This window comes from Emys orbicularis, chromosome 2, assembly GCF_028017835.1.
Source record: "Emys orbicularis isolate rEmyOrb1 chromosome 2, rEmyOrb1.hap1, whole genome shotgun sequence".
Taxonomy (NCBI): domain Eukaryota; kingdom Metazoa; phylum Chordata; order Testudines; family Emydidae; genus Emys; species Emys orbicularis.
This window is the reverse complement of record NC_088684.1, coordinates 157,740,166-157,755,688: the sequence shown is the minus strand read 5'-3', so window position 1 is coordinate 157,755,688 and position 15,523 is coordinate 157,740,166. Positions and strand designations below refer to the sequence as shown.

The 15,523-nt window shown below is 43.1% G+C and overlaps 1 protein-coding gene across 1 annotated transcript in view; it reads right to left on the bottom strand.

Annotated features, from left to right (window-relative positions):
• Positions 1–15,523, bottom strand: part of DNAH5 (dynein axonemal heavy chain 5) — a 248,587-nt gene that overhangs the window by 187,463 nt on the left and 45,601 nt on the right. Inside the window, exons 6-10 of the mRNA XM_065398374.1 lie at positions 14,108–14,192; positions 10,600–10,763; positions 6,108–6,329; positions 5,189–5,326; positions 2,597–2,773 (exon numbers count right to left, since the gene is read on the bottom strand). Coding sequence (XP_065254446.1) covers positions 2,597–2,773; positions 5,189–5,326; positions 6,108–6,329; positions 10,600–10,763; positions 14,108–14,192 — 786 coding nt within the window. The remainder of the gene's footprint in view (positions 1–2,596; positions 2,774–5,188; positions 5,327–6,107; positions 6,330–10,599; positions 10,764–14,107; positions 14,193–15,523) is intronic.

The window sequence follows — 15,523 nt, the reverse complement described above, 5'->3', positions numbered from 1 at the left end:
GGTGAGGATCTGGCCCTCTGTATCATATCAATAATTTAATTACAACGTACAGCAACAGATACGTAACAAAGCACAATAGAATGTAGTTAGTATTATAGAGTCTATTTTCCATTAGATGCCTATGTATATAATACCCATTAAAGTTACATTCATTGATCCAGAGAACAGGATTCCCACTATGCGTAGGTATGGCTACGTCTACACTGCACACCACTTTCAGCAGCATGCAGAGTACATGCAGCTACACACTGCAGTGGAAAGCAGGCTGAGTCCACACTGTGGTGTGTAGCTACATGTGTCAGGGAAAGGCTCTAGCAGTGGAGAGGGAGCAAAGAAAGATTTCAGCAGCATCCTACTTTTGGAGCCTTCCTCCACTGCCAGAACCTTTCTGTGCAGCTTGGGAAGACTCCAGCAGCAGGGAGCTGGCAGAACCTTTCCCCACTGCCTCTTCCCACCAGCACCTTTTCCTGCTGCAGGGAAAGGCTCCTGCAGTGGGACATTACACTACTAAAAATAGAAGTGTAGATGGGGAGGTGCTGCTTGGACATGCAGAGAGCCGCATAGGGTATATACCACCTAAGCAATGCCTCATGGGCTACACTGATACTTACATCCATGCCAGGGGTGCTACCTGTGTTCAGACTCTACACACCACTGAAAGGAGTGTGCAGCATAGAGGTACCTTATCAGTTTGGTGGAGTTCCCAATTCAGCATCTAACTTATCTTCACTTCCGTTACACCTCAACCAGACAGGTGACACAATAACATTCGAACAGCAAGTGGCAGTGCCAGGGCATATTTTATACACTATCTTCTATGTACGTATCAAGTGATGCCATGAGGGAATGAACTTGCATCACTCTCACCAAGACAGGAGAAATTCTAAAGGCAAAAGGATTTTTTCTTTTTTTTTTGAGTTGGGGAATACTTAGTTAACGTTTCCCTCAAGAATAGTGGTAAATCCACCCAGATCCCTCAGCAATGCATGGGAGCCCTGAATTCCAAAAACTTGCAGAAGCTGCTACTGCTTACAGGTTATGGGCCTGTGGAAAAAACAAAGCACAAGAGAGGGAAGTGATGATCAGCATATGGTAGGGAAAACTACTTTATCTTTTCCCTCATTGCAAAAAATGCCTGATGCTAGGGAACTGGCTGGTAGCATATTTGAAATTAATAATCTGCCATCAACACCTGAAGTGGCTACTGGAGCAGCACACTTAGATCAGCTGCTGCCAACACAGGGATGTAGTGAATGGTAAAATAAACCTCTTATTGCTGATCGCAAGTGCAAGTTGGAGAGCAGCACATGGGTGGGAAGGATAGACACTGGAAGCGAATGTGGTGGAGTTATCAGCAGAGGCAGATTAAGGTTTCCTGGTGCCCTGGGCCAGAGAAAGTGTGGGGGCCTTCCCCAGGCCTTCCCCCTGCAGTCCCGCCCCCACCCTGCCCCTTCTGCCTGTGGCCCCGCCCACAGCCCCACCCCTTTCTGTCCCTTCCCCCCTCAGTCTCACCCCATTCCACCACCCCGCACTGCGGCTCCGCAACCCGTTTGTTCCTTTCTGCCCCCCCCCCACTACAGCCCCAAGACTGGAGAAGCTCTGTCCCCAACCCACAGCCCTGGGGCCACAGTGGGGAGTGAGAGCTCCCCCAGCCCTGAGGCTGCAGGAGGGAGCAAGAGCTCCTCCAGTCCCAGGGATGCAGCCGGGGTCCGGGTGTGGAGCTTCCCCCACCACCCTGTGCTTCTGCGGGAGCCCAGGGTCAGGGTGCGGTGGTTTCTCCCACCCAGCACGTCTGTCAGGGACTGGGTTCAGGACACGGGGGCTTCCCCCTCCCCCCCCCGGCTTGTGCTTCTGCCAGGGCTCCAGGCTTCCACCACCCCACAGCGGATTTGTGCTGGGGGCAGGGCCCCCATTTTTATGGGAGCCCCCCAATTGGCCAGGGCTCCTGGGCTCAGGCCCCATCAGCCCATTGGATAATCCACCACTGGCTATCAGGAACTGGGCTGAGAGGAAGCAAAGTGACACATGATAAAATGGATGTTTTGGATAGGTGGTAAAAGGAAGAGCATTTGGGAAGAGTGACACTTGAGGAGGCTCTCCTGCTTTAAATTTGTGCTTGGGAGTCCATGACTATTAAGCCAATTCCTCTACCTGATAGATTTCTGAAGCCATTAGCTATGTGCATCTTATTTAGATAAACAGAAATGCCATCAAGTGGAATGTAAGGAATTGTTTTGCTTGGCCACAAATATGGGGACTATCAATTTTATTTTCTTTAGCTACCTGCCTGTTCATTCTAATCTGTTTTATGTCATACCAACTTTTCACTGAAAAAGCTTTTACTATTAAATACTGATTTGTGATATGCTCCGGAGATGCAGGCCAGTGCTTTATCACCTAATAATAAATATTATATCAAATCTCAATCTTTTCTTCAGTCCCAGTTTAGTGTGTTGAACTTCAAAAAATATAAGGGGCAATAAAAAGAGTATATAACATCAGGATTTTGTCCATTAAATATACTGTATATCCTGGGAAACTAATGCTGTATGTAACCTATTTTCAGTCTTTAGTTCTGTCTTAAGTTAACAGAAACCTTCAGAAGTCTGGATTTAGCAGCAGCAAGTACTCCCAGCACCGCCTTCACATCTGGGCTCTTCAGTTGGTCCAAAAGGTAGTTGAATTTAGACAATCGTTTCTTCCAGTGATCCAGTTCTGCTCGTGGGCCCAGGTCATCAGCTTCTTTCCTCAGTTGATCATTTTCAGCCAGGACCTTGAATCACACAGCAATATATCAGTGACTGATACAGAAGTGCTGCTATTTATCTGAATGGATGGCAGCGATCTGAAGTCTCCTATTATTACTGACATTCACCCAGGGCCAGCTCCAGGGTTTTGGCCGCCCCAAGCAGCCAAAAAAAAAAAAAAAAAAAAAAAGCCGCAATCGCGATCTGCGGCGGCAATTCGGCGGGAGGTCCCTCACTCCCGCTCGGAGCGAAGGACCGTCCGCCGAATTGCCGCCCAATAGCTGGACCTGCCGCCCCTCTCCGGAGCAGCCGCCCCAAGCACCTGCTTGCCAGGCTGGTGCCTGGAGCCGGCCCTGCATTCACCTCCTGTTTGCAGTGTTGTTGTACACGCAGTTTTCTATGGTGGTCCCAGATATTAGCGAGATAAGGTGGGTGAGGTAATAGCTTTTATCGGACCAACTTCTGTCAGTGAAAGAACTGACAAAGAGCTCTCTGTGTAGCACAAGCACTTGTCTCTTTCACCAACAGAAGTTGGTCTGATAAAAGATATTACCTCACGCACATTGCCTCTCAATTATCCCCCTGTGACTAGTTAGGAGCTAGGCTCCTCCCCACCCCCCCCCCCCTCTTAAAAAGCCATACTGACTCGATTTTGCTTAAGACTGTAAAATTTGAGTAGACAATGGGTATTTCTTCAAAAAGCCAACGTAAAAAAATCAAATTAACATATTAAGACTTGGATAGCTAGCAACAGTGTAACCTTAAGTCTACCTTAGGTCAGACATTTACCTTAACACACTGAGTTCGTTACTTCCACTTTGTTTCATCACTGATTATGACAAAGCTTCTACAAAGAGCATAATATTCTGATAAATCAATGAGAGAGGTTTAATAACCAAGTCTATTTGGCACAGGATAGGTGAAGGAAGGAAGCTAATAGCATTTCCACTCCTTTACAGCCCATGACTATGTTGTGAAGTGCGTTCTCCTCTATAGTCTTCATTGCAACTGCAGTACATCAAACTCCCAAAATGAAGTGATGCTATTAACAATATTAAATTGTTAGCTTACGTAAGTTAGTGCTTTTTAGTATTAACTCCCCACAGTCTATAATCGAGTCCCAAGAACAGCACCCTTAGACCTCTCTAATTTACATAGATTTTTACATCACTCACCACAGTGATATTTGAGTGCCTTAGGCTAAAATCTGCTTGTTGTACTAAGTATATAGTAGTGACAGCTTTAATGAGCATATTTTCCTTTTAGCAGTGTGTGTGCAGTACTAAAATGAGATTTTACAATCTTTTGGCAAAAGGAAACTACCCTGAAATGTTGCCAGCTGTCCTTACTGTGCACCTACATCAAGATCCTTGCATTTCCTTCCTCCCCCAGGAGATCATGGCTTTTTTTTTTTTTTTTTTTAATTAAGGCCGCCAGAAGTCAATGCTGGTTTCTTTGTGATTTTGTATTTCATCATTTAGGAGGTCTGAGATGCAAGAATTAATTTCTAAGAACAGAAAATCAGTAAGACTTAACATAAGACACATTTTATTTCTCATACTAAATAAAATTGCAATCTGCATATATGTACATTACAGAGCCCTGTTTTCAATTGACTTATATAATTTAACCCTAGACAATATACTTTGAGCTACAATACAAATTCACAGTTTGGGAATAAATGCATTTTTTTTTAATCAATTTGGTAGTTTGACTTGGTGCTTGTCTACACGAACACTTAGTTTGCAGCAAGCTGGGATGTAAAGCTTCCCCATACTATTATGCCATGCACTAAGTGTCTGGTATGGCAGCAGGTTCATTACAGAGTTCCCTAGGGCATTTTTGATCTATCCGGCTTTGAAACAGGAGTAGGCCAGTGTGCACTATTGAAATTTTAGTGTGCAGAAGCAGAATCCCCCCCCATAAACTAAGTGTTCATGTGGATACAAGCCCTTATCCAAGGGCACAGAATATAGTAATTAATATTCAGCAGAATATAGCTTTTAAAAACACAATACTACCAAAGGATAACAATACAAAATAATCAACCTGTAGTTCATAAAGGATTCGCTCATTATGTTTGTGCCAAAAACAGATACAATAGATGTATATGTATCATAGGGCTATTTTGGAGTGGAGAAGTTGAACAAGTGCTGTGCTTTACAAATAAGATCAATCCTTTAACGACAGCAAGGAAGCTTAACTCTGAGCATGATGGCTAGCATATACTGTATGCATTTATTTACCAGTTTCAGATGGGTTGGAGCTCTGTATAGCATACTGAGTAGAGAATTAAGTGCATATGTGGCCACATTAGTAAATACTACTTCTTTCTACCAGTTCTGGGCTTAATGCCACTTGTGTAAACAGGACTAATCCAAGTTTCACTGACATTCGTGTCAGAACAGTTGGCAATGTTTCAGGTCTGTGCAGCGCATCACCTGTTCAATTTGTTTGATCCATACTTTCATGCAGGCCTCTATTCTTTCTAGAGCTTCTGTGCTGTTAGCAACAGCCAGATAGTCTGAAGGTCCCTTTAGAGTTTGCAAGTCATATGTGTCACACTTTTTCAGATTCACCTAAAAGAGGAAGAATTAAAAATTCAATAGAGACAGTGAGGACAGATACCTCAGGAGTTACCATTCCATTTGAAAAATTATTGCTTTGCCCTCTTGAAGAGAAGCCTGCTTTACATACCCACAGTTACTTTGAAGTTACACCATTGGCCCTCCTGACACCCTAAACCAACAGGCCAAATTTCAGTAAGTTACTGTTAACCATCTGCATGTCACGACTGGAATGTGGGCGTTCAGACCTAGTGGTCAGAGCAGGAGTCGGGCCAGGTCAGGTACTGGAAGGCCAGAGTCCAAGACAGGCCAGTGGCCAAACCAAGAGTCAGGTGTCAGGAGAAAGGCAAAGTTGGAAACCAGAGTCTGGGGTCTCTAACACACGGTGTCTGAAGCAGGGACAGCAAGCAGTTTGTGTTGTTGCTCAGACAACTCCCTGTCATGGCTTAAATACTGGTGCCAGCAAATCAGTGGGCTGGGAGAAGCTGCCACTCAGGTCCTGCTGGGTGGTACTTCCTGCTGAGTCCAGCCTCTCAGGGCCCTTCCTCAGGAGCCCAGCCTACGCTTCCTGTGGTGATGTGCAGGCATCAGCAGCCCAGAACCCCCATGGTCCCAGATTCTAGCCCTGCAAGTTCTTACACTGCAGTACATGATGATGCCTTTTGGTCTGCAGTTTAGAAAACACCCTTGAAAGAAATTCTGGTGTGGCCAGCAATGCAAAAAGCACCAGGCCACTTTCTGCAACAACAGCAATGTTAGGTTCATTTTATAGCATACATGCTGACAATCTTACCTTTTCCATCAGACTCTGCTGAGATCCTGACAAGACACTAACAAATCCCTCAAGGGAGCCAAGGAAGTCCTGCCGAATATTAGCTGCTTGCTGAGGACTACCAATCTCACCCCAACCTTGGTTCATAGTCTTGATGACCGGAATGAAGATTTCTGACAGCAAATGCTGCACACTTTTTAGTAAGCCGCCCTGAGCAGTATCCAGCATATTGAAATTCACTTCCTGAAAGAAGGGGATATGATGCATATCAAACTGGAAAATAAAGTTGGTTAAGATATAGGCATGTGATTATATAGGCTGGTCACATTATAGGTGCTTGGAGAATTAGAACTTCAACTCTTGTTCTTTAGCAAAGGCTGCAAGAATCCTAGTCCTGAACAGACTGGCCCCTCTCGGGATTGTGGCTCAGTTGAACTGGCTAGCAATGAGCATTTCCCTGTTCCAATTTATTTACGTGGAGGCAGGCAACTCCTGTCCTCAAAGAAGGGGGAACCGAACGTCCTGATGAGGTGGCCCAAAAATTTTTTGGAGGCATTCATCCAGTATTCCACAAAGACCTAGGTAAACCAGAGAGGTCACCATTGTACACCTGGACTCACTTATTTCAGTATTAAACCAAAATAGGTTTTGAGGTCTCAGAATAGAATAGTTTTGTCAACAATATATACACTGAATTTGCCACTGACAAGGAGTTCGGAGGAAAATTTTCAGACTCATGGCATGAAAAGTTCAAAGGAAACCTTGTTCCCTTGAGTTGAGATCAATGTTAAATGCCAACTGAGGTACTATTTTAATTGGGGTAAATTTACAGTGTCCTCAGAAATGGTATGTGGTCATTTTAATCACAATTTCTATATTTAGTTAAACACTTGAGTAAAATAAGTGTGTAGCATATCACTACCTAACGCAGAGTCAGGTAGATTAAAGCAGGCATTCCATAGGGGACTAACCACAAATACACTGCTGTTTATACAGGGAAATCCCAGAACCAACAACAAAATTAACAGTTGCTATGTTAACTTCAATGATGGAACATAGGAAAAGTATCTTGAGAGGTCCTAAATGTGTCAGATTTTAACATCATAACCAATGCTTTTAATTACTCTTAAATGTAGGTAGCCCATCATATGCTCATCACCCATCTCAATTAAGAGTGAGATTTAAATTTTTTAAAGTACCTAAACCCATCTTCCAAAGCACCTAAGTGACTTAGGAGCTTAAATCCTATTTCAAGTTAATGGAACTTAGGTGTGTAGTGAGTCGGTATGGCTCCCCTCCTGCCCAGCAGAGGGAGCCCCCTTACCGACACTCAAGTGGGCGGAGCCACCGCCGCCTGTTCCCGCCCCCCGGAAGTCAAGGGGTAGGACAGGAAGTATAAAAGCCGGCCGCCAGAGCTCAGTGAGGCCCCAGCTGCCGCAGGGAGCAGACGTGTGGCCAGGAGCTCGCGGCCGGGAGACCTCCGAGGCCCGTGGCCGTTGCACTAACTGGCCGGAGCTGCCCCGAGCCCACTACGAAGAGGAGCCACCGGAGCCCGCCCGCTCCCATCGTTGGGAGGAGCCATTGGAACTCCCCCACACCAACCCCGAAGGCGAGACGCCACCAGGGCCCCTCCGCCCCTGCTGTTACCCGGAGGAGCCGCCCGAGTCCAATTGGCCGGACTTCCCCGAGGAGCTGCCGGACCTGCCACCCAGCCCCGGCCGGGAGGAACCCATGCTCGTGGATTGGACTGGGCCCGGTGCCACGGACGAGGTAGGCCCTGAGGGGGAACCCGGAAGTAGCCCGGGGGTAGCCGACCCCGGTCAGGCTGTAGCCACGTATGAGCCGATGTCAGTGTGTTTCGGTCAGGACACCCCACTGACCCGCAGCGGCAGTGGCCGCTGCTAGGGCCCTGGGCTGGGACGCAGTGGAGTGGGTGGGCCTGCGTCCCCCCCTGTCACCCCCGCTCACGGGTGGCAGGCTTCCCCCTCTCCCAATGCTCAGCCCCTGCACCAAAGGGCCTGTGCCCCCTGACTGTTGTACTGTTGCTCAGCCCCTGCACCAAAGGGCCTGAGCTCCCTAACTGTTGTACTGTTGCTCAGCCCCTGCACCGAAGGGCCTGAGCCCCCTGACTGTTGTACTGTTGCTCAGCCCCTGCACCAAAGGGCCTGAGCTCCCTAACTGTTGTACTGTTGCTCAGCCCCTGCACCAAAGGGCCTGAGCTCCCTTAACTGTTGTACTGTTGCTCAGCCCCTGCACCGAAGGGCCTGAGCTCTCTAACTGTTGTACTGTTGCTCAGCCCCTGCACCAGAGGGCCCGAGCTCCCTAAACTGGGTGTCACTCAGTCCTGTGCCAAAGGGTCGGAGTGCTGACCCAGAGAACTATACCGCTGCTGCACCGGTAGTGAGTCGGTGTGGCTCCCCTCCTGCCCAGGAGGGTCGAGCCCCGGCACGAACCTTCTACACGGTGTTTTTGATTAATTTATGTAGATTTGTCTTTTCTTCACCAAATGAAGCCAATGAATGTTTTTCAAAGGGTAACCCAAAGTAAAGCTTTTACAGTGAACTAGCCTGGAGAAGAGCAAGGCAAGGTTGACTGTGACAAGGACTTATGCAGAGCTCCCTGAGTTACCACCACTATCTAGGAATGTAAAACTAGCAAACATCTGATTATTACCGCTAGATTAGGAATTATATGGGAAAATGGTAGACATATGCCCCTACTTAAGGATGGAAACCAAATCCCTGACCACCCCTCCTGGTACTATACTTCCATTCTGAAGATTCCATACCTTTGCCAGTTTATATACCAAATACACATTCAGCGACTGCTTCATCTGTAACTGGAATACAGCAACATTTTCAGGGCTGTGATTATTGTGTATCAGAGTACAACAATTTAAGGCATTTAGCCCGTAGAACTACAGGGTCAAGGATTGAGATACCAAAGCCAAAATATTTGATAAAATTTGCCTCTCCTTGCCTATTAGCATCACTTCCATATTTTTTCAAAGCAAACTTCAACCATCCTGTATCAGTCACCTTGTTACTTCCTGGTTCGTTGGAAAACATCCCAAGAAGCATTGTTCAGTGACACCAAAAAGATTAACAGCATGGGTTGTAATCAAACTGCTGATATTGATATCAGGCAGTGATGCATTTGCGTACCTTCAGTCAATCTGGAAACTACAGTTAGTTTGCCTGTGAAGTTTTATGAAAGTCTAGTTACAAATTTTGTAGTGACATCCCTGCATCTTTGTCAGTGAGTTTCCAGTTCTGTCTCAATGATTTATGCTTTGCAGCTCACTCTTAAGAGTAAAACATACTGTATGTCTACCACTATTTAAGCATAAAGGGATACATTAAGAAATTCTTTACCATACACCATGCTCTTTTGCTCTATTTTTGATTGTGGCTACTTTTTTGCATGCACTATTAAATAGATAAGAAAAATCTTTAAAGGGTTAATCACTACATGCAATTCAAGGAATTGCATTAATACAGGATCTTTCAAGATGGACTAAAAATATTTATGCTGAAAGGATTAACAAGTAAATATATTTAACTGAACTACATTACAAATCATTAAAAGCAAAAAAATTAAGATTTTAATGACATATCAGATCTCAATTCATCATATCCTCATGAATGACAGATCAGTGTTTTATGCTACTTACAAATATTTACATGTCTTAAAAGACTTCAGTATAGGATCTCTGGTTAAAAAGCACTTTTAATAGTTTACTAGTTACTTTAATAGTTTTCTACAACACCACCAACTCTGTTCCCTGTTTAGATTCTGACACCCTAGAATGCTAACATAATCTCTGGTATCAGAGACCCAAGCTATCAAGAGTCTTCATGTTTTGATATGCATTCCTAATTGTCAGAGGATCACGAGATGAACTGTGTCCATTTTGGTCACCTCAGATTATGCCAGAGTTAAATATTTCATCGGGTACGCTTTTATATTTGAGTACATATACTTTGATTTTCATGTGTTCTTTGTGCAAAACTTGATTCGATCATACAGACAAGCACGAGATAATTTTCACTGCAAGTCCGCAAGACTAATGTGTGGAACAGCTGGCTGTAAAAACAAAAAGTGACACCTATATAAAGTTCAAGCTTCAGCATCACAGTGCCACCGTTTGGCACAGTCTATGGTGTGGTCAATAAATCATCACTGGAGATGCTGCTGTTTGTTTTCTTAGACCCTGACACAAATTTTCCCTTTTTGCTCCCCACTATTCAAATCTTGTGTTGACTATAACAATGCGCTTGAAGTTGGTGCCACTGACTGCTACCAGCACAATTGTTTGTGACAGACAAACTATGCCACATTTCCTCAGTTACACTCTTCCTTCAGTGGAAAACGCAACAATATTCCCTTTTTGGAGCTCTGCTCAGTTAATTATACCAAGAGGTCTCAAATTACAAGCTGCTATGATGCACCATAGAAATTGAATTAAATTTAAATTTCTTATACTAACATCCAGCATTAACCTTTGTCTTACCTGATGGATATTCTCTGCAGTGATGGTTTTGGAAGGACTAGATCTAATGAAGAATACACATACACCAGTTAGGGCAACATCTATTCCCTCTGTCACAAACACTTTAGGTTTCTTGCTCCTTGCCGAGTGAGGACTGGGTCCTGTGCCTGGTAGGCCAAAATGTCCTATAATTTATATGGGGGGGGAAAGAAAAAAGAAAAAACGAGTTAGTTGGGGGGAGGGATAGCTCAGTGGTTTGAGCATTGGCCTGCTAAACCCAGGGTTGTGAGTTCAATCCTTGAGGGGGGCCATTTAGGGATCTGGGGCAAAAATCTGTCTGGGGATTGGTCCCCTTTAAGCAGGGGGTTGGACTAGATGAGGTTCCTTCCAACCCTGATATTCTATGAATAGCTATGGTAAGATATTCTTTCTAAAGGAAGGAAAGCACTAGCTCAACTTTTCCATACCTAGTACAGGAGCTGCTCCTAAACTGAACTGGGGACAAAAGTTTGTGAAGGGGAGACTGGGGTCTACACCTGGTTTAAAAAAAAAAAAGTTGTGTAAACTTTCACTAAAAATTGAAAAAATATATTTGAAGTTTTAAGTCAACATGGAAAAAATGCCTCAAATTCAACATGAAAATTTTTATTTGGGTATAGTTTTTGAAAAGTTAGTTTTGGTTTTCAGGGGACAGACAGATGGAGATGGACACACACATTTTCCTGTGGTGAAGGGCACCATAAAGTAAAGAGGAAAACAGAGGGTGAAAGGAAACCAAACATATAGCTTTCCCACCATCCCAAAGAAAAACAGATCAAAATTGTTTGGTTCAAAACCAATATTCTGGTTTTGAAATGAGCAAAAAGGTGAAATATGGATATTTGTTATCTTTAAAAAATAGTTTTCATTGAAAAGGGAGAAAGAACTGTGGCCAGCTTTATTAAGTTATACTGTTATGTTTTAAGGCTTGAGGGACAATACCGCAACTAGGAAGAGAAGAGCAAAGCTATCAAGTGCTGAGAAACTCAGCTCTGCCTATGGTATCCATTAGGGACATCTATATGTCCAACTATGTATCCAGTAGTAGCAATAGTAGAGATTGAGTCTCATTTGTTTATTTCTTATGCACATGAATAGTCACTAAGTAAACAGTAATATTGCTTGTACTGGCAAGGTTACCTCAGATTAAGGGATACATAATTGTGCCAGCAAAAGGCTAAAAAGAAGTTTGCAGAAAATTTTTTAGAGGTGATTAAGTCAGAGTTAAGAGCAAGGAGAGATGGCCAGTGAGACCACCAAGGTGGCACATCAACGAGTCAGAGTTAAGCAGAATATGGGGTAGTTAAGTTACCTTTCTTTGGGGGTAAAGACCTACACCATATAGTTACCCTTTGCAAGCAGTGGATGTGAGGAATTGTTTGAAAGATATCCCAATAAGATGGTGATTTGAGAGTGTTAATAATGAGCTAGAGCTTAAACAAGCATCTGAATAATAGGATCACACTTCCATCCTGAAGTTTGGCCAAGATCATAAAGCAACAACTTTGTGTTTATTAATGGAAACTAGAAGTACTGCTACTAAGTGATTGGGTTGGGAGAAGGAAAACGATTACATTTTTATAGTTTAACTTTAGGTTATAAATTAACTTCCTCTACCCCTTTTCCCAGTTCATTTGCAAAGTAAATGTCAAAAACCTAAGGGCCTCATTACAATACAAATTAAACCATGCAGTTAGGTTAGTAGTTTTTTTTTTTTTTTTTTTTGCCCTCAAGATACTCAAAGCAAAACTTTTGTTTTGCCTTGTCACTCAAGAACTTAATGAACCTTTTTCAGCAACGTACCAACATCAGGTCAATAAGCCTGGGAAAAAGGAGGTCATTCATTCAATATGCATGAGTAATTTCTTCAATCTTCTGATGGTGTAATGTGATCATATTTGTGAGCCACAAGAAAGAAAAAATAATTACTAAAGGTTAGTAAAGTTTTTATCTACTTGAGTAGATAAAAAATAATTTGTGAAGACACATGTGTGTATAAATATATTTGCGCATATGTCAAAGCCAAATGGTATACAGTTGCTTTCAGCCTACACTGAAAGTAGTTAATTTTACCTAATTATAATAGTGCCTCAAGACATGTTTAAGACAGAAAAGAAAACCTGACCTTTTAACCTTTCTCCCACTCCCTGAGTTGATTTGCAAGACTGAGATTTTTCTTTCTGTCTTCACTTAGTTTTTAATAGATACTTCCAAGCCTCCCAGTTTCTAGGGATTTAGGTTTTTAAAGAACAAATGGTATCAGAGTTTCTCCTCATTTTCTATTAGCACTAAGTTTTAATGACACTCACAATGCATTCAGAAATAATTTTGCTAATTTGCATTATTAATTGCTTGCCTAATAGACTTTACAGCAAGAGAGAGCAGTACGTTAACATCTCCTCTACATTTTGATTAATGGACTTTTTTGTAAGTTGTATTTTGAGCTGAGAGAAAAGTTGACTATTATTGCGTAATGTGATGGTGCGAGACTGAGTACACACAACATTCCGTTATTCAAGACATTATTGATTAAAAATTTCATCCTCCTTACCTCATACATTTCCTGCCAAAAATCAGACTGATGAACTGTAAGAATTTCTGGAGGTAGATTACAGATTTTAAAACAGGAACTATTTCTTCTGATATAAAAGGTGTAACCTTTCCCACAGTTGGCACTATAGGCAGTAGCCTGGTAAGAAACCCAATATGATTTCCGTGTAGTAGCCAGGAGATTAAAGCAAGCTGCTGGGCTTCTTAGCAGGATGTAACCACCAAATAGCATAGGGTATGCCACTGGGTTCCCTTCCCCTTTTTTGGTATTGCTTTTTGCTAGTAAATGTCACAGATTTTGAAGCTGTCCTATAATATTCTCCTTTCTTCTCTCGTTACCCATCAGATGTTTTCACATCCCTCTTTGCCATCTGTTAGCTTCTCCCTCTTTTCATCAAACTAGCTCCATCCCTCAGTACCTCACCTCCATATACAGTCAACCCATTCCTCCCCTCTACAACATCCACCCTACTTCAAAATTTAATCTTCTAGCTCCAAGTGTAATTACACCAGGTGTAACTCTGTCAGTCACTGGCACACAGGTGTAAGGCAACCTGACTGAGGTTCAGAGTGACTTATATGTCACTTGAAGCTGGTAAATTCAGGAGAATCACCCTTCTAAATTATTTCCATCCCTCTGCAAATGCTTCACTTTTGAACGTAATTCAGTTTATCTACTCTGTTTAAGTTTACACAGACACACAGATACCATATCACGGAGCATCATCAGGGTTAGTTTATTGCATATGTGCAATACATCCTTGGCATTCACAGAATTTAAGTGGAGGGAAATTAGAAGCATGTGATTTAACAAGATTTCAGGTGCCTTGATCCTCACTTTATTTAAATTGGAAAATAGCTATGTTTAAATATCACCTAGCACAACCTGGGATGCGACATGTTACAGTAAAGCAAATAGTACTATTACAAGTTACTTAACCAGTTTCAGGTGTCTCCACATCTTGATAGTAGAACATGATATGACGAAATCCTTCAATGGCCAAGAACTTATTGATGCGCTCAATCTGTTAAAAGGTTAGGTTAGATCATTTACATACTTTTCCTACTTATTTACTGGATAACTTAGCAGCATTCACAAAATCAAGCCTGAAGTACATGCATTTTAGCATCATTGTTAAATATGAAAGTTAAACCATTATGTAAGGCCCAATTCTGCCACTTTTATTGAAGCTGAGTTGCTTCCACCCAGGGCCACCCAGAGGATTCAGGGGGCCTGGGGCAAAGCAATTTCGGGGGCCCCTTCCATAAAAAAAAGTTGCAATACTATAGAATACTATATTCTTGTGGGGGCCCCTGGGGCAAATTGCCCCACTTCCCCCCTCCCCCCCCCCCCGGCAGCCCTGCTTCTACCCCTGCCAATAAATCTACTTATTTAAATGGGATTACTCAAATTGGTAATTACTGTGTAACATGAGGAAAAGTAGTAGGATCAGGCCCTTATTTAAGTCAGCCATACGTCAGCCATTTACTCTGTTTCTCCACCACCACAGTTTTAAAGGATGAACTACATTGATTGGCTAATAATTAGCAAAATGTAGCTGCTGTTCCTAAGCAGTATGGCAGCAGCTTTTTGGATGTAGCCATGTTCAAGCCTCAAGGGGGAATTTCACAACTATGTCCAGATTTAAGACTACCAAGAATGCCCTGCTCCTCTAGCTTCCTTGAGCTACATCTGTGGGATGTTCAGCCTTAGGTAACAGTCCCATAGACCCTTTAGGGCTCTATAAAAGGTAATCAGCAGCTTATTCACCCAGCCATTAACTGGCAGTCAGGGGGCTCAGGGTACAGAACCTATGCTTAATATTCTTTTATAGTGGCTGTATTGGACATGTAGGGGGTGTTTCTTATAGCCCCTAAAGGGTGTGGCTTCTCTTAGATGGACAACAGCTTCTGCTGAAAGTGTCCTTTCTTACTGCTGAAGTGGGAGTGCAGGTGACATCACCATGATTACAGATCACTGACAATGGGTCACTGAGAATCTCCCACAGAGCAAGTACTTCAATTTTGCAAGATCCTAGAGACGCTCCCTCTACTAATCAGATGCATCACATTCAAAAGTCTGGGTTTAACCCCAGGTTGATCTTCCATTCTGTTGAGGCCCAAATGTGAACATGGGAAATGAAGGGCTCCATTAAACATGGAAAGGGAGTTACTTCTTTCCTAATGAAGTTAACCTCTCTTGTAAACTTTGCAAATTCTCAATTATGTATTTTAAACTGAATATTCTATAGCCTCAAAAGCTGGAAGTGCAATATAGCTGAACTTGAGTGCAAGATGAGGGAAAAGTAATTAGAGGAGTCTGGTGATCCAAAGGCACGTACAGGTTAACTGATAG